The sequence below is a fragment of the Rhea pennata genome, chromosome 5 (genome assembly GCF_028389875.1).
Source record: "Rhea pennata isolate bPtePen1 chromosome 5, bPtePen1.pri, whole genome shotgun sequence".
Lineage (NCBI taxonomy): Eukaryota > Metazoa > Chordata > Aves > Rheiformes > Rheidae > Rhea > Rhea pennata.
The window spans coordinates 1,580,350-1,598,775 of record NC_084667.1 but is presented as its reverse complement, the minus strand read 5'-3'; the positions used below and the strand labels follow the sequence as shown (position 1 = coordinate 1,598,775).

The 18,426-nt window shown below is 54.5% G+C and overlaps 1 protein-coding gene across 1 annotated transcript in view; it reads right to left on the bottom strand.

The window, feature by feature from the left end:
• Positions 1–479: 479 nt before the first annotated feature.
• Positions 480–18,426, bottom strand: part of LTBP2 (latent transforming growth factor beta binding protein 2) — a 79,924-nt gene continuing 61,977 nt past the window's right edge. The window contains exons 16-35 of the mRNA XM_062577424.1: positions 17,194–17,319; positions 16,620–16,748; positions 15,757–15,876; positions 14,714–14,833; positions 14,365–14,487; positions 14,022–14,147; positions 11,925–12,047; positions 11,499–11,624; positions 11,281–11,403; positions 10,905–11,036; positions 9,586–9,711; positions 8,447–8,695; positions 8,099–8,290; positions 7,884–7,964; positions 7,123–7,251; positions 6,748–6,888; positions 6,333–6,500; positions 5,486–5,761; positions 5,096–5,245; positions 480–1,445 (exon numbers count right to left, since the gene is read on the bottom strand). Of these exons, the coding sequence (XP_062433408.1) occupies positions 1,279–1,445; positions 5,096–5,245; positions 5,486–5,761; positions 6,333–6,500; positions 6,748–6,888; positions 7,123–7,251; positions 7,884–7,964; positions 8,099–8,290; positions 8,447–8,695; positions 9,586–9,711; positions 10,905–11,036; positions 11,281–11,403; positions 11,499–11,624; positions 11,925–12,047; positions 14,022–14,147; positions 14,365–14,487; positions 14,714–14,833; positions 15,757–15,876; positions 16,620–16,748; positions 17,194–17,319 (2,927 nt within the window). The 3' untranslated portion in view covers positions 480–1,278. The remainder of the gene's footprint in view (positions 1,446–5,095; positions 5,246–5,485; positions 5,762–6,332; positions 6,501–6,747; positions 6,889–7,122; positions 7,252–7,883; positions 7,965–8,098; positions 8,291–8,446; positions 8,696–9,585; positions 9,712–10,904; positions 11,037–11,280; positions 11,404–11,498; positions 11,625–11,924; positions 12,048–14,021; positions 14,148–14,364; positions 14,488–14,713; positions 14,834–15,756; positions 15,877–16,619; positions 16,749–17,193; positions 17,320–18,426) is intronic.

Genomic DNA, 18,426 nt, shown 5'->3' with positions numbered 1-18,426 from the left:
TCTGTGAATGGAGGGGAAGAGGAGACCATATGTCTTCAAGTTGGGGGTCAGGCTGCTCTTATGTCTCAGGGCAAGGCACAGAGCTTTCCCTGGAGCATCTTGGCCTTGGTGTGGGTGACCTGTGTACCTCTGGTCCTGCCAACTGGGGGAACGGGGAGACCCTCATGCTTAAACTACAGCATCCTTGTATGTGAATGAGACAGGGTGTGGGGGGGGGAGGGGGCAGGCACATGTGCTGTAGGCCTGCATGGGCTGGAGTTGGCTCCTGCAGCTGGCACTGGCCTGGAGGAGATAATCAAGTATTTAGCCTGGCAAGGCACTCTCCTCTCATCCAGAAGCAAGAGGAGATGTCAGCATGAGAGGGGTAGGAATCAGCTTAGAGTGATGAACGAGCCCTGCCAGACTGGCCCTCCTGAGAGGACATGGTTCTTGTACCACGGCTAAGGCATTTCCCCTTGGCAGAAAGAGGGCAAACATGGTTCTGACCAGCCCCAGTGTCTTGAGCCACAGGGCCCAAAATAAATGTTTTATTTAACAACATGACAGAAGTTCTCAGCAGACTTGCTTAAAAAAAAAAGTCACCAACAACTTTACAGAAACTAAACTGGAGCTGCCCTCCTTCCCACCCGCTCAGACAGCACAAGGCACAAAGGCAAAGTGCAGGGGTAAGGCTGTGCCTGGGATGGCTGCAGGGAGAGGGGGCTGTGGGGGACCGGCAGGCCTCCAGACCATGTCTCAAGCAGCAGCTTCAGAAAGCTGGGGGTTGACCCCCACCATGCTCTGGCCTGGGGCAGGGTGCTTCATGGGGAGCGAGGGGGTGAGCACTGGCGGTGGGGTGAGGCTTGTGCTGGGTCAGTGCAGCAGTGGTGCTCACTTGGGGAGGGGGGTGAACCGTTTCTCCGCGCAGTGAGGGAAGGAGACGAGGGTCTGCGTGGCAGGGGCAGGCGCTCTGCAACCCACTGTGGCGGGATGCAGCGCGAGGGGTGCTCAGAGACCGCGGCCCAAGCTTGGGGAGGGCTCCGCTGCGGCAGAAGCGGGAGCTGGCGGTGAGCAGGCCAGGAAGGACGGGGGCTGCAGGGGCCTGGAGCTCAGCCCTGGCCTGTACGCACGCAGGCACCACCGGGAGAGAGGTGTCGGGGAAGCTGTGTGCTTTGGAGGGGCAAGAGTGACGGGCCTGGCAGCAACCAGAGCCCCAGGGGCCCTTCTCCGTGCTGCCGGGTCCCAGGTACGAGAGCAGAGTGCCGGAAGGGAGCACCCTCACCTGCAGCTCTCCTAGAGCTATGCTGCCGCCGGGCTCTGGGCTGTCTGGGGCACACAGTGGTGGGGCTGGGCCAGGGCCATGTAGCCTGGCAAGCAGCGGCAGCGGTAGGAGCCCTCCGTGTTCTCGCACGTGCCACCCCGGCACAGGGGCTCAGGGCCGCTCACCTCCTCGCACTCGTTAATGTCTGCAAGGAGAGGGGATGGGAGCTGGTTGCACAAGGATGCCCCGGTCACCCCCCGCCGCGAGAGTCCCAGCCCCAGATCCAGCATTTCCTTGTGCTCCTGCCAGTCCCATAGCCCTCCCCCCCCCCGAGTTTCCCCCCCAGCTTCCCCATGCTCTCCCAGCACCCCCAAGGCTGCCATGATGCCACCCCCAGCCTCCCGCACCCTGGACTGCAGCCTCTCCCACTCCCCACACTTGCCCATTTCTCTGTTTGGCATTCCCACAGACTCTGCCAAGTGTGACATCCCTGGCATTTGGCACCCCCAACATAAGACAGAGCCTCCCTCCACCCCCAGCAGTCCACACCAGATAAGGTGCCCCCCAGCATGACGTAGCTGGTGAGACCACCCAGAGGAACACAGCAGCTCCCTCTGCTCTGCTAACAAGTTGTGCTACAGCATAAGATCTGGGAGAAAGGCCAACTTCAGCCTTGGAAAATGCCCTTTTCTGATCTGACAAGGCCAGAGGAGGCAGATGATGGTGACCCTGAGAGGCTGATTATCACCTCCAGGACCAGAACACAAAGGAACCTTGCGCTGTGCAAACAAGGGGTTGTTTTATTAACCTGCAAACTGTGCCAAAGTGCTCATCCAGCCGGTCTGCTGCGGGCCAGCTGTTCACGGAGGGGAGCCCCACGTGCAGCCACACCGGCTGCAGAAGATTAGCTCTGCTAAAGGCAGCTTTCCAGGACACACTGCCTGAACGACCTCAACTTGTGGAAAGGCCACCAGCTGGGCAGATCATCCCTGTCTGTCTCAGGGCCCTTGTTTGCAACTAGGACCTTCAAATGCCTGCTCAGACCCCAAAGTCTCATCTGGCGAGGCAGGGCTGAGCCCTCTGACCGCAAACTTTAGCCTCATCCAGAACAGACTGGCAGTGACTCCAAGATCCAGAGAGGGAGCGTGAAGGAAGAGCTGATGGATCAGTCCACCCAAATGAGAGCAAAAGATCGAGCAGAGACGGACATCAGCTCTGCATACCCACGAGGCCTTAGGTTACCTTAGCGTTGGCTGGGGCTCTGCACAGATGGGGCCACCTGCCAAAGAAAGGGAAGCACAGGACGAGGGAGAAAGGTTTGAAACCTAACTGGGAGATGTGGTATGAGGAATTACAGTAGCCACAGGAGGGACAAGAATTAAAAAAAGGGGAAATGTGAGATATCAAGACTGGGGAACAAGGCAGTCTTAGTATGCAACCAAAGCAACGGCTGAACTGGCACTGGAGACTTGGGATAAACCTCAGGACTAGAATCCAGCACAGATGGGACAGGCTTGCTTAGAAGCCCAAGCAGGAAAAGACGCTAGGGAGCAAATTGGAGAGTGGTCCTCAGCACAGCAGGGCTGTCTAGGAAGTGCTGTCCAGAGGGCCTCTGCAGGCTGGGAAGTGGTAGGAGGCAGCCTTGCTGGTGTCTTCAGGAAAGGTATAAGAAGGGGAAAGAGCAGGCAAGATGTCATGGCTGGGTAAGCGATGGACCACCGTATCAGGAGGAGGAATAGAACAAGGCTATTCTGGAGCAAAAGCATCTGAAAGCCAGAAGCAGTAGAGCTGTTAGCAGTGTTCAGCACCAAGCTAGTGAGCCTGCTCGCTCCGACAGGGCAGTGGCTTTCAGAGCTGTGCATGGGGACAGCGGGGTCGGGAGCAGCCAGCCCGTACCAAGGGACAAGGGCAAGGAGGAGAGACACAGCAGCATCAGGAATACTTCAAAGTCCGGAAGTCAGCAAGGTAAAAACACAGCTGGGTGTGATTAAGCACCACTGCAGAGGAACTGAAGGGAAAAGACTGAGAATAGCTTCAGTGCAAGACCACTGCTAGTTAGGAGAGGACACAAAAGGCAACAAAAAAAGGGGCTCTATAAATACATTAGCAGGCAACAATGGAAAAATGTAGGTCTGCTCCTTATCGGAGGCGGAAACAAAAGCCAGACGACGCTGAGCCAGCTAGCAGAGCTAACACAGGCTTTGTTCCAGCCAAAATGTTATTCCAGCCATAAAATGCTCACTGTGACCAGACACAGTGTGGACCACGTTTCAAGGAGGGTACAGGAGCACAGGCCAGACTGTGGGAGGGAAAGGCAACATTGTGATGGGCAGGTTCAAGAACTAATTAGGTAAAATATTTGCATTTATATCATCAAAGGCCTGCTGAAACTCATCTTCAAACACTTGATGCTCCAACCGTCCCTGAAAAGTTAGTGGTTCCCTGTGAGATGGAGGATAGAGGAGGTCCCAGAGACCTGAGGAAAGGTAACCAGGATATCTGTCTTCAAAGACAGAGAAGGAAGAATCCAGAACTACAGACCACTCACCCTTACTCACTTCAACACCTAATCACTAAGTGATTAGGTCATAACTCCCCTCCCTCCAAAGGATATTGGGGTCATTAAGCAGCCAGTGTGGATCTGTTAAGGCCTGATTATGTTAAACCAATCTGGCTCCCTTCACTGACCTGGTATCTGGCCTCTCAGATAAGGGAGAAAAAGTGGGTGTGATATTTCTTGGCCATATCAAGGATTTCAACACACTCTCACATGACGCTCTCAAGCAGACTAAGAAAATATGGTCTAGATGAAATTACTGCAATTGCATAAAGGCTTGCAAAGCTGCACTCAAAAGATAAATAGCAGGAGTTGGCTATTCATATATATGAACATATATATGAAATAAAGGTCATTTAAAGTAAAGTCTGCAGGGGTCTGTCCTGACCCCTATTCCATTCAATATTGCCATTAACATGGCCAAAGGAAGAGTCTGCATGCTTATAAAATGTGTGCATGGTCTCAAATTGTAAATACTCTGGAGAGGAGGCCTGGAGTTCAGACTTACTTTGACAAAGCACAGAAACAGTCCCCCTCCCCCCCCCAAAAAAAAATCAACCAGACAAAATTCACTACAGACAAGTGCAAAGCGCTGCAGAAAGGGAAACAAGAGTGCACACGCAGAATGGGGAATAATTAGGCTGCTGCTGTGCCCAGCAGCATTTGGGGAAGTAGAGGCCACAGGATTTGCATGAATAACTTGCAGGACCGGCCCACACAACAGAGGTAGGTTGGGAGCCGCGGCGAGTGCCACGACTAAGGACTCAGAGGGTCTTTGTCCGCTCTGCTGAGCGCCCAGGGCCTTGGCTGGCCAGAGGAGCTGCACCGTGAGAAGGTTGGAGACACAATGCAGGGATGTAGAGGAGATGAATAAGGAAACTCCAGAGACCATGGCTCACGGGGCAGGGTGCAAAGTACTGGTGAATATAGAGAAGAGTAAGCAGGGATATAGTAACAGTGGCTGATCACGTACGAGAAAATTACATGAAGAAGGGCATGATCAGCTGCTCCCTATGCTCTCTAATGCACTAAGACGCACTGATTTAGTTGTCAGCAAGAAAGAGATAGGCTGAAATTCTAGGAGGTTCCTTCCAGCTCTAAGGGAAGGAAGCACCAGCAAAAGTGGGGAATACTTTTTCTGGATCCTCTGACAACTATCCCAGCTAACACCAGCAGAGAGCGGCAGCAGCTAAGGGATGCCAAGGCTTTGCAGAGCCCCAGCTCAAGGGACAAGGGAGCCCGGAAGGCCCTGCACCCCCTCGGGGGCTGATACGCTCTCTGCTCCTGCAGCCACTCACCCACGCAGGCCATGCGGGTCATGTCCAGTTGGAAGCCATCAAAGCAGTCACAGGTGTAGCCCTCCCTGACGCGCACGCAGCGTCCATTCTCGCAGCCATTGAGAATCCCACACTCTTCAGCCTGCAGCCCCTCGAAGCCCTCATAGCGGCCTGTAAGGTATCAAGGTGGTGTCAGAGCAGGGTAACCTTCCTCCAGCCCACAGAGGGGATGTCAGGCAGGTGGTGGGATGGTGCTGGTGAGGCTAGAGCAAACTCAGAGCAGCTGGAAGTGCAGCAGGGAGAGAGAGCTTGCTCCAAACCTGAAGCACCTGGCTGGGGTGGGACCTGCCAGGCAATTCCACAGACATGCATTAGGTTGGAAGGCACCTGTCTGTGTCTCCCAGTACTCACCAGTTTGGCTGGGCAGGTAGCGGGGCAGGGGCTGCACTGGGCCATGGTGAAGAGGGCTGCCATGAAACTCGTTGCTGGGTTCTCTCCGAGGGGAACCAGCATCGGGGTTTCCATACTCAGACTCCAGGTAATTGTAATAGGGTCCCACATCTGGACTGGTAAGGCCATAGTGGGAATCTTCCAAGCTCGGTCCATACTCATACCTAGGCCTTTCTCGGAGATCAGCCTCTCTCTCACCGTCTTCGCTGGCCCCGTTACACAAGAAAGAAAAATCAGCTACAAAACATGAGAGAAAAAAGGTCAGCATAGCCTAGCTCAGGAGAGGCAGGTCTCCTACAGCTGGCAAGGGCACGTCTACACCGGGCCAGCGAAGCCAGGCCTACGTTCAGTAGGAAATGGCTCCAAAGCTGCATCTCTGTAGCTTGTTGATGGGGACTCCATCTCTGAGGAGACCAGCTCCTGTCTGGGGCCAAGGAATCCTTGAACGGTGAACCCATACCCTCATCGTGCTCACCTCCCAGGCGCTGCCGCACTTCTAAGCTGAGCAGGACTGGGCTTTGTGAGGCCTGGAGCGGAGCAGTATGGAGCACAGAGCCAGTCCCCTCTCAAACACCCTGACCTCATTTCAGAACTGTTCTCAGCTATATCCCACCCCACTGCTGCACCTCAGCCCACGCAGAGGCAGGGGAGCTCGCTCAGTCCCTGGGACGGCTTCGGCGACGAGGGAAACGAGAGGAGCCATAGCTGCGGCCATACATGGCCAGCCATGGGTGGCACAACCAGCCGCAGCCTAGCCTGTCTCCACCTCTGCCGTGGGGCTGATTGCCCCATGCCTGCACGTGCTCACCGGAGGACCTGTGCGGGCAGAGCGCACAGTTCTGACCCCAGGCTTCTCCGAGCCGACAGCAGCACTCTGTGTACGTTGTCTGCTCCCCGTGCAGCAGGTCTTGGCAGATGTAGTCGGAGACAGTCTGCCAGCAGACATCCAAGTGGATTTCATACTCATCCGGGGCATCTGGGTGACACAAGCAAAGGATGCTGGAAGGTACAAGGAAGACGCAATCTCCCACCTTTGGGGAGAGACGGACATGTGCCCCAAATCCTGTCCTGGGCTCCAGAGCGGGCCTGGTGCTCACACCCTTCAGCCTGACCCCTGCTCCCTCCTCGGCAGACCATAGCGTTGGGCACGTCTCTGCAGGTGCTCAGCTGCGAGGCAAGAGGTTTGGGGTAAGGGTAGATTGATACCAGGGGCTCGGTCTCACCTGCCCTGCTGGAGAGGTTCACGCAGCGATTGCCGGTTGCATCCAGCACAAGGGGGAGGCTGCAGAAGCAGTGGTAGGAGCCGGCTGTGTTCAGACACTCACCGTTGATGCAGTACACTTCATTCTGACACTCGTCCTGATCTGCCGATGCACAAGGACAGAGCAACTTTTCAGGCTGGCAAGCATGGGCAAAAGGGGCTTAGCCCTGCCCTGGGGGTCTCTGCCACTTCTTCCCCCATTCCCCTAGGAAGGTCCCAGGAAGCTGTTGGCCAGACCTGGCCCTATAACACAGACAGCAGGGACAACAGAATGCAGCAGCGCTGCTGACCCTCCTCCCACAGCGTGGGCCCCTTCTGCTCTTTGGGGCCGTCTTACCAACACATTCGAGCCTGCTAGAGTCATAGATGTAGCCTGTATGGCAGAAGCACTTGTAGCCCGGCACCGTGTTCAAACACCGTCCATTGCGGCAGAATTCAGAGCCGAATGTCTCACACTCATCCATATCTGACAAGGAGAGGGAGGGAGAGAGAGAGTCTCAAGGACCAGAGCCATGGAAGCAGGGTATGTTGGACTCTGCCTGCAGAAGGCCAGCACACCCTCTTAGCCTGGACCACCGGTGAGCCCTCCTCCTCTTCCACCTGCCTTATGCCTGCAAGTAGATGAGGAAGCACCCACAGGCAGAGCATGAAGACAGATGACAGGGGATCTCTTTGGGCAAGATAATACCACAAACATGAAATGCAAACGTATTTCTGGAAGGTCAAGAACAGAAACTCCTGGAGGTAAAGTGTCTCGGAGCCAGCCACCCACTGGAGGATTCAGATCAGCAACTGTAAGGGCTGTATGCCTTACCAGACCCCATCCCTTATTTGAAATGTGCATGGGAGAGTTCTACCAAGAAAAATCACTGCCAGCAGTGAGGCAGAACTGGCAGAAGGGGCACTAGATTCACAGCGATACTGACAATCTGTGATTTCTCTGGATGGAGGAAAGCAGACATTTCTTTGAGCAGGACGTCAGCATTCCCAACCACCACCCTGAGGAGATGATAGTTCTGTGAATTCATCTCCTTGCAGGGCTTTCCCCACTCCCATCACTTTCTCCCCTGGAAGAAAGAGGAGAAAATAGTGCTGTACCTGTGAAAGAGACTTCTCCTAAGAGCAAGTCTTCCTGGGGAACATAACCCTTCCCAAGAGGGCAGATCTCTTCATACTCCACTGGCCAGGAGGCAGATGCCAAGGGGAGATGGGAAAAAAGCAAACAGCTCATTAGTGCAACCAAACTGGGAACTGGTGGGCAGAGCACTGGCCCTGCCTGGGCTTGGAAAGGAAGTGTGAGGCCACAGTCCTACCTGTGCCCAAGATGGGGCAGGGGTAGGTCTCACAGTTGTCACCCCAGGCTGCCCCCACAGTGCAGCAGCACTCTTCTTTGGTGATGTTCTTGGCCAGGACACTATCACACAGGCTAACATCACTGATGTGGTAGTAACACTGCTTGCGTTCCATGCTGCCAGGGAGATGGGCTGTGCGTCTCTCGGGGCCCTCTAGGACACAGCAGAGCAGGGATGGGATGGGGTCCTCAGTACCCCACTGCAGCATCCCACATTCAGGAGGTCTCAGAGCAGACCCATCACTGGCAATGTGGCCTTCCCAGATCCCCACCTCCTTGGCTTCTCAGCTCTTCCCAGAAGAAAGCTCACCCATGCCTGAGTGGCCTTGTGCAGCCCTGGCAGCTCCCTGTGACCTCTCCAGCTGTATTTCACTCCAGCTAGGGCTGCCATGCTCCTGCCCTAGCTGCATTTCACCCATGGCTGCTCGTGGCTGGCACTCCCCAGCCTCTGTGTTGTATTCCTCATGGTCACTGGGGCACAGGCAGAGGAATGATCCCTCCACGTTCTCGCAGAGTGCAGTCCCGCACACAGCAACCATCAGCTCACACTCATTCACATCTGCAAAACAAGGGACAGTGACGGGTGTCTGCTCATGGAACAAGAGTGGGAGAGCATGGCTGCTCCATGCACATGCAGGGGAACCCTGTCTCAGTGTGGACAGTCTCTGCATGGTCTGCAGCATCAGGTCACCCACCAATAAAGAGATGGACCCCACTGTGGAAGAGCTGGGAGCTCTGTGAACACTGTGCCTAGACATAAGACTGGCAAGTACACCTTGCTCTTTTCCTAGGGTATGCCAGGAGCCTGAACTCCAGCTGCTCCAAGTCATAGGATCATAGGATCATTCAGGTTGGAACGGATCCCTGTAAGTCTCTAGTTCAACATCCTGCTCAAAGCAGGGTCAGCTATGAGGTCAAACCAAGTTAGTCAGGGCTTTACTCAGGTCTTGAAAAACTCAAAGGATGGGTTTTTCTCTGCATGATCTCTCTGGACATCTGTTTCACTGCTTGACTGTCTTCATGGTGAAAAAGTTATTCCTTATATTCAGTTCTGTCCGTTCTCCCTAGGCATCCATTGAAAGACCTCTCCAGCACCTTTGGAATCTCTAGTCCCCAAGCAGCTTCCAGAAAAGGAACTTGCACAGAAAAGGGCTCCATATTCACAGGAAGGCCACTTGCTCTTTTACAGACCCCCATTTCTCTGCAGTCCTAAGGGTCTGGCATGTTATGGGAACAGAATGGGACAGCTTCTTTCCCCAGGGACTGCCTTGTCTCTATCTGGGTTTCCCCATGGCTGGACACAGTCTCTGTCCACGTCCTGGGAGCAGTCACACACTGGGACTGTTCTATGTGGGCTGTGGAGCTGACCCACACTGGCCAAGCATCCACCAATGGCTTGTCCTCCCTGATCCATCATGGGGAACACGGCCCCGAGCAAGTGGCTCTCACCGATGCAGTAGTGCCCGGAGGGTGAGCTCTCGTAGCCACGGTCACAGAGGCAGCGGAAGGAGCCATCCGAGTTCTCACAGAAGCCATGGTTCCCACACAGCGTCTCATTGGCACATTCATCTATGTCTGCAGGAGAAGGGAGAGCAGGAATCACCTTGAAAACCACCTCTTCTAAGGGACTCCTCCAGCCCATCCACTTCTGCTCTGACCACAAGGCACGGAGAACAGGGCAGGCATTAGCTTGGTGAGAGGGACTGGGCCTAGCTGCCCTGCTCACTCACTTACTGTAAGTTTGAGTGTTAGAGCAGCTTCCAGCAACACCCACAGCTGCAAAGATGCCAAATGGGTAGTGAGACAAGAGCAGGGTGGGAAGAGGAGATAGAAGAGAAATGCAGGAGGTGGCTGGCAGTGGCAGCTGAGAGTAGCAGAGGTCCCTGAAGAGGTGTAAAGGGACATGGAGCCTGGTTCCTACAGGCTCACATCAGCAGGAGATACAAGGGTAGATCTGAAGTGTGCAGGGCAATTGCAGAGGAGTGGGCATAAGCAGATAGATCTAGGATGATGCCATCCTTCCCCTGACCATGCTGACCTGGGTCCTTCTCCATATGCCACAAAGCCAAGGAGGGATCTCCTCAGCACAGAGGGGTTGGACAGTTATGACTGAGTCTTCTGCCTACAGTCCTCTGGCTGCACCTCGCTCTCCTCCTGCCACTATATCAGGGAGGTCTCCCTGAAGCAGCCAGGACAGCCACCTGCCCATAGCCGCTGCTCCCAAAGCCAGGAGCAGCTCTGGGTGCTGGCACAGCCTTGAGCCCAGTGGTGGCAGCAGCTCCTTCTCACAGCCTTTCCCGAGCCACAGGGAGCCTTAAAAACTGCAGAACCCCCTTTGCTCTTCCCCTTTTGCTAGGGGCTGGAGCCTGGACTCCAAACCCCGACCTCTCCAGCCTAACACACTGTGGTACCAGCAGCATTTCCTCTCGCTCACCCCTGCCAAGTGACTGGCACAGGCGTAGATCCAGCAAGCACAGCTTACTGGGGGCTGCAGTCCAGCGCCAGCCCTGGAAAGGCTGTAACCTGCCCAGGACTCTCCCCGGGAGGGAGAGCAACACAATGCAGTGTCTGTTCCAGATGCCAGGAAGAGAGAAGTCTAGACATAAGCAGGCAGCTCAGCCAGGAAAACAGCTCTCAGCATTATCTGTCTCCCTACTGGCCACATGCTTCCTCCTCTGTCTCCTCCCCCCACACCCCTGGCAGAGATGTCCCGCAGCCACCTTGTCCCTGCCAGGAGGAAGAACAGGGACACTTGGGGTTGTACTCACCAATGCAGTCACCCAGGGGGGTCCAGTGGAAACCGGGCTGGCAGCCCATGATACAGTGGTAGGAGCCCAGGCTGTTCTGGCACCTCCATGCGCCACAGATGGCATCCCCATATTCTTTACACTCATCCACGTCTGCAGGCCAACACCAAGAAGTTCAGAAAGAGGAGTGCAAAGGGACAAGGACAGTCAAATAAGGACCGTGCTAGCCCACTGCAGAGCCTTATCCAGATTCAGTTTGCCAGAGACCCTAAGCTACTGAGCTATCCCCTCCTTAGAAGCCATCAGCAACTTTGGGCACTGGGAACCTGCAATGGCCAGAGTTACATCCTTCCCCCTGTGTCCCAGGGGTCTGATCTCCCCCAGAATGAGCTCTCACCTACGCAGTCATCAGTCTCCTGGGAATGCTTAAACCCATTCTCACACAGACACCTGTAGGAGCCTTCTGTGTTCAGGCACTGGCCTTGCAAGCACCGGGACTTGTCTGCACATTCATCTACATCTGCAAGGGCAGAAAAAATGTCAGCTTGGCTTTTGCAGTAGGGAAGGAGGTGAAGGGCAGGACCTGAGGTATGTCCGTGCCATTTGCCAGCTCACCTTGGCAGCTGACTCCACCAGCCGCATTTGAGAAGCCAGAAGCACAAATGCAGAAGTAGGATCCATGACTGTTGAGACACTCACCATTGGGGCTGCAGATCTCACTGTTCAGGCACTCATTCACATCTGCAGAGGGAGAAGACTCAAAGCCATGCACTCAGCTCTGGGAACACCCCCTACCCAAGCCACATGGATCTTCCCCTCTGGTCCCTTAGAGGCAGCTCTCCAGTGCTGCTGATCCCCTTGGTTTTCCTGCATTGAGAAAAGAGGCTCTTCTCCATCCATGGTGACCTTGTGTTTGGCCACTCTAGGGGTGTGCCCAGTATGGTGACATCACCTACTTTGGTACTGGCATCTTCCCTGCCAAAAGAAAAGGGGGATGCTGAATGTTGGGAACTCAGAGTGTTACAGAGACGCGACTGGTACCTTCACACACGGTGCCGTTGATGAGCTCGAAGCCAGCCTGGCAGTGGCACTGATAGGAGCCTGGAGTGTTCCTGCACTCTCCCCTCACACACTGAATAGCAGGATCTTCACACTCGTTCACATCTACCCAAACAGAAAGTCACAGCACAGAGTGAGGCCCCAGCTGCAGCCACGACAGGCAAAGATCCCCCCCAGCAGAGACATCACCCAGCTGATAGCCTGCAAGGCAGGCTCAGGTTGCCCTCACAATCTCCCCATCACAGTGAGAGGAGGGCAGAGACTCCTTGTTACCGAGGTGCGAGGAGACAGCCCAGGCCTTTTACACACACGTGCACACTCTCACCCCAGCTCCCCCCCAGGCCTTAGCCAGAGACTGCTGATACTCTGAAGGTTTTGCTCACAACTGAGGACAGAGCTGATGCCTTCCCTCTAACGGAGGGCTGCGCAATGCCAGCAGATTGTAGTGTCCTGCACAGACCCATCGCATGTGGGCAGGGGGCAAGGGCAGAAGGCAAGTCTCCATACTCAGCCTCAAAGCAGCAATGTTTCTCACTCCCATCTTCTGCAGGACAGCTACCTGAAAGGGCTTTGCCCTTCTTTCCCGAAACAATGTGCAAGGCAGAAGGAAGGAGGTACTCTCCTGTAAGGGCTGGTGTTCAGACAGCAGAAAACATGCTGGTGGAGAAGGTCCTGCTCTATCATTCTCTCCTGCAAGGAGCTAAAGCGCTGACACTGGCGCTCACGGCAGGGACCTCCTCTTTCTCTCTGCAGAGCACTGAGCATGCTCTAGGCATAAATGATCATTGCTCCCTATCACCTCAGGGCAGAGTAGTGCCCAACTCTTCAGTTCTGAAGGAGTGCAAGCAGCAGGATGCTCTTGCATCCTTTTGGAGATGAACTATAACCTAGTTTATTTATCACAAAACTATCATGAAACCCTTATCATTCTTCAAATATAAAACCCAGATCCAGAGACAAGGCCACCAGCTAAGGCAGGGAAGAACATGCCATCCTGCCATCGGGTCATTGTGACCCAAACAGCACCAAACCCTGATAAAGAGCCCTCGTGACACAGCCAGGACAAGGTGTCTGAGAAGAGGGTCATGCACAGTCTTGGAAAAGGGGGAGGGCAGACAGAAGGGACCAAATCTGGGCTTGAAACACAGGAAATTCCACTTGAATACAAGAAAACACTTCTTCACTGTGAAGGTGGTTGAACACTGCAACTGGTTGCCCAGAGAGGTTGTGGAGTCTCCATCCTCAGGGATATTCAAAACCCATCTGGATAAGGTCCTGGACAACCTGCTCTAGCTGACCCTGCTTGAGCAGGGGGGTTGGATGAGATGAACTCTAGAGGTCCCCTGAAATCCCAAATGCCCTCTGTGATTCTGTGAAACCAGATGGTTCTTCCATCTCATCCAAAATCAGACGGAAAGTGACATCATTTCACACTGGATATCTCAGACACCAATACAGAGGAAAAGAGAGGGGGAAACCCATCCTCTCTTATTCTATTGGAGGCCGCCATGCAAGGGAGACTTCAGAGATTCACATCAAAGGCAAACTCCTCCAGGAGGCTATCTGCCACCTCTGTGCAGGCTGCAGAGTCCTGTGGCTCTCTAAAGAGAAATTCTCAGTTCACGAGACAATCTTTAACCAAATAGCTTTGCCAGCTCTGCCCTCTTCCTTCCCTTGCCCCAAATAAGGAATCTGCCTTGAGCTAACTCTAATGATAGCCCAAGACCTAATGATTCCTAATGATGGCCCTTGGGGGCCAGCAGCCCGTGAGAGAGGGAGTTTTTCCTGTTTGTGCTGGGCAGTTGAGCTGCAGGGCTGGAACACTGGGCTCTCTCAACTGGGTCTCTTTCATGTCTGAGCAGTGCAAACATCACAGATCTATACTTGCACTAACTTTCTACCATATGTATCTGGCACAGCAGAGCCCTTGAACAACAGTAAAGAGCTGGAGAAGGATCGTGAGCCTATAGAAACCCTCCCATCAAAGCCCCACCAATAACCCAGCTATGGCTATGTCCCCCCACCTCCTGGGAACTCATGCCCCCAGCACCCATTCCTCTGTCCCTAGCAAAGGAATACCTTCACATATGCTGCCATCTCTGGAGACGGCATAGCCAGAATCACAAGCCACACAGGAATAGGAGCCCTCAGTGTTGAGGCAGAGTCCCGAGGGACAGGCAGCTTCAGTTGTACACTCGTCAATGTCTGCATAAACACACAAGTGGGAGCAGGATGGGTGGGAAGGACAGCGAGAAACCATGACCAGGGGGACCAGGAGCAGCTGCGCTGAGGGAACAGACCAACATTGGGGCTGGGCGCTCAGGACTAATTATTGGCTCTCAAGAAGAGCCCAACAAAAGCTCTGGACTGGGTGCGTGACACCTCTGAGGGTGATGTATCTAAACCAAGCGCTCACCAGTACCTTGGCAACTCTTCCCATCAAGTGCGACCTCGTAGCCCTTGTTGCAAGAACAACGGAACGAGCCATCCAGGTTGACACACTGTCCATGAGCACAGTTCCCCTCCACAAGGCACTCATCCACATCTGCATGACACAGCAAAGGGCAATACAGCATGGCAAGAGTGTTCAGAGAATCCCTGGGCCATCCCCACTGCCCAAACAACAAGGGTGCTGTGCTCTGGCCACAAACACTGTATGTCCCCTAGAGAAATATGCCGCACCTGCCACCCACACACATCTGTTTGAAGCTTGTACATAGCACTGCCACGAGGGGAGAGGGTGCTTTGCTCAGAGTACCCAAGTTCCTCACCAAGGCATCTCCCATTCCTGGGCCGATAACCATCTGGACAGCCAACACACTTGTAGGATCCTAGGGTATTGATACACTTCCCATCGGGGCAAGGGCTGGGGTCCGTACATTCATTGATATCTGTTAAAAAACACACTCCTTTCAGGCTCCAAAAGACATACAGTGCAGATGTCTCCAGAATGTCCCCTATAGCCGGAATCTCAGAGTTCCCCTTCCAGACAGTGATTCCCAAGGACAAGGGTGCTGAATTTGTTAGGGCTTGGGTGACATTTGTTAGAGTCCCAGTTATCATTTGGGAACCTGCACCTACCCCTGAGGGCTGACATAATCCAGTAGTGCAAGTCACTGCCACAGGATATCATCAAGATCGGAAATGCTTACAGGTGCAGAGACAACAACTATGCAGGGTTGTTTCACTAGGGACTTTCATAACTATGATTAGGATGCAGTCTCCTGCTCATGAAGTCCTTAAAGCCAGTACTATCTGGAGGCTGTGTGGGGGATGGAAGCATTCTGTGCACACTCTAATTTTTATACTGTACCCTTAAATATGCTCCCACCCTCTGTTGGAGAAAAGCTACTGAGAAAGAGGGCTCTTTGATCAGGCAGATCATACGTTCACAAGGCCAAATGCTCTGAAAGGCCCAGGTCATCTCAAGTGATGTAGTGTAGACAGGTGGCATGAGTCTCTGCTCTCCCTTCAATGGACTGGGCAGCACAGAGGTATGGTGACAGAGTTAACCTGGCATTAAAATGCACAGCCATCTCTTTGCACACCGGGAAGCCAGCACAGGCTGCAGAACTCTTTGTGGAGAAAGGGGAGAGGATCTAAACAGAGCTCTCCTCTCCCAGCTCAGGAAAGCCCGTCGCTCCTGACGGCAGGGAGGGGACAGGTGGTTGTCACAGCAGGCACAAGGCAGGCAAGAATGGATAGATCCATCCTCCTTTCCAGGAGGAGCAGTTAAGCAGTGAGGGAAGGAGGTATTCAACTCTGCACAGAGCTGGGTTGGAGGAGCAGGAGGAGAGGGAGCAGCAAGTCTCACCTTCACATTGTCCTCTGGGGTTCATGACAAAGCCTTCCTTGCACTCGCAGCGGTATGAGCCAGGGGTGTTGACGCATTGCTGTCCGGGGCATGCAGAGGGCTGGTCACATTCATCCTGATCTGGCAACACACAGGGAGACAGTCCTGAAGTCTTCCCCTTCCAGAGTGGGGAAGGCTATGTGCAGGCAAGAAGCTGCTCCACTTGCAGCAGGCTCTGCCCAGGGATGCACCATGCCGGGACTCTCCTCCATCTCCATCTCAATCCATCCCCATATCCCCTCCTCTACACCATTATACCAGTGATCAGGGCTGGCATAGCAGGCTTCTGCCCATTATCACCATGGGCCTGGCTTCCACGTGCCTCGGCCAGATGGAGCAAGGCTTTCCGTCTTGCTCAGCCTAAATTCCAGCTGATGCCAACTGCAGAGCAGTAACAAAGCAAAGACCTTTCCTTCACCCCAGCAAGCAGCTACACTCTGCTGACCTCCCCCTCACCCCCTACAAACCCTCAGCAAAGGTCAATGGAGGATGTCTACATGTGAGGTGGGGAGTCCTGCCTAGGGCAGAACAGAGCTCACTGGGACTTCTAAGGGAGGTCTCTGCTGATTGCCAGGCAGGGTCCTGTCCCTGAGTTGGCAGGAGAGAGTGATCCCTGTGGATCAGGCTCTCCCAGGGCCTGCGAGACCTGCAAGAAAGGAGCATGTGCATGTGTGTATATATGTGTGCAGATGGGAGAGACCAAGGGAAGGAGAATCAAATGAAGGATGAGTCTGGAAAGGCCCAACTGATGGGGCCTTTCAGAAAAAGCTACTCCCTCACCCTGGTAGTGGCTGCAGCCCTGGACTAGTTGGCATATCACTTACCCTGACAGGTCTGCTTGTTCTCCGAGATGATCAAGGTGTACCCAGAGTAGCAGAGGCACACATAGGAGCCCACACTATTGATACAGTGACCTTTTCCAGCACAAGGATCCTTCAGGCATTCATCTTCATCTGGGCTCAGGCAAGAAAGGCAGTCACCATTAGCAGCTCCCTGCTGACCCCCCCTCCAGGTCTGAACTCTGTGGGGCACAGGGTGGGCAGAGGCCCAGTAGAGATGCCAGAAAACCTTCCCTCGGGGAGTCTGCATGACCAAAATGTCTGTTGCACCCTAGAAAGCACCCTGAGAACGCTGAGGACCTGCTCTTTGAACCTCCCCTGCGCACAGAGGCTGGGGAAGCTGGTCAAAGCAGGTATCTTCTGGCCCCAGGACTGCTTACGTGAGACAGGTGGCTGCCTCCTCTCCCCTACTGGGAAGTCTCTACTGGAGACAGCCAAAGGTGAACACTGCTCCGAACTACTGCCTCACATGCCAGCCTGCCTGCCACACTCTGCTGCAGGGCTGTGATGCCCCACACCTCCCTGCTCACCTCTCGAGACGAAAAAGGTGTCAACGTACCAATGCAGCTGAGGTGGTTTGGGTGCAACTGATAGCCTGGGTGACACAAGCAGCTGTACCCATCCAGGGTGAGCACACAAGAGCCTGCTCCACAGGAGAGGGGTGAAGAGGCACAGCTGCTGGTCCCTGGGATGGAGAAAGCATGAGGTTGGGGGCAGCACCAAAAGGGTGCAGGAAGTCCAAGTCTGTGTCTTGTGTCCCCACTAACAATCTCCTGGAAGACTGCTATCTCCATGTTTCCTTCTTGGACAGTAATGGAGCAGGCTCAGCTTGTTCCTCTAATCTGGAGGCAGCCTATGTCCATGGGGCTGTAGGGAGGACATGGCATTCTCAAGTGCAGACCCTGCCACCTCCTCTGGCCATGAGTTGAGCTGGATGCCCCAATTCCCTGCATAACTGAGCCCCAACCCCACAAGCTGCTGTTATGAAACCAACCAGCCCCATACGGGCAAGAGGCCTCAGAGGTCAGCTGGTAGCAGAGCGTGGCACATTCAAAAGGGCTCCTTCTTGGACCAGAGCAGTGTGGGACACTCACCTGCCTTCCCATTGCCCCACTGAGCAGGGGACAGTGGTGGGGAAGCAAGGGGGTGCAGAGGGCGGCCAGCAGTGACACTGCACACCCCTCAGTGCTCAGCCAGGCCCACGGCCAGACCAACCTCAAACAAAAGGCTATTGAAGGAGGCACATTCCATAGCAAGGTGCCTCCGCCAGGCCTTCTCCCAGAGGTGCTCCAACTCCCTGCAGAGGAGCAGAGGCCACACTCCCAGACACTTAGGCAACCCTGTAACAACAGAGTTGTTGTTATCCCTGCAGTAAACAACCCGCCCCGGGAGCCACATGCTTCCCCTTCCACTCTGACTTCCCAATGACTCAACATTCTGCTGCAGAGGGAATGGTGCCAAAGCCAAGGGAGCTAGCGCGTGATTCCCCTTCTCTGGGAGTCACTGCCATGCTGTGTCGGACGAACGAACTGCAGCAGGGAAGGGCACAGCCAGCCAAACTCTTTGCTCCCCTTGCAGGATTGCTCTCTTATCTCCCCACATCTGGCTGTGTTTCCCAGGCTGGGAGCAGTCATGGTCAGGCTGGGACAGGGTGGGTGCGGCAGTGACAACACTCCAGGGTGCTATGCCAGCAATGTTTTTTCTGGGAAGTCAAGTGGAGCACGTGGGAAGACAAGAGGTTTGGGAAAGGAGAAAGCCCCGGCAGAGAGCTGAGGGCACAGTTTCCCTGTGG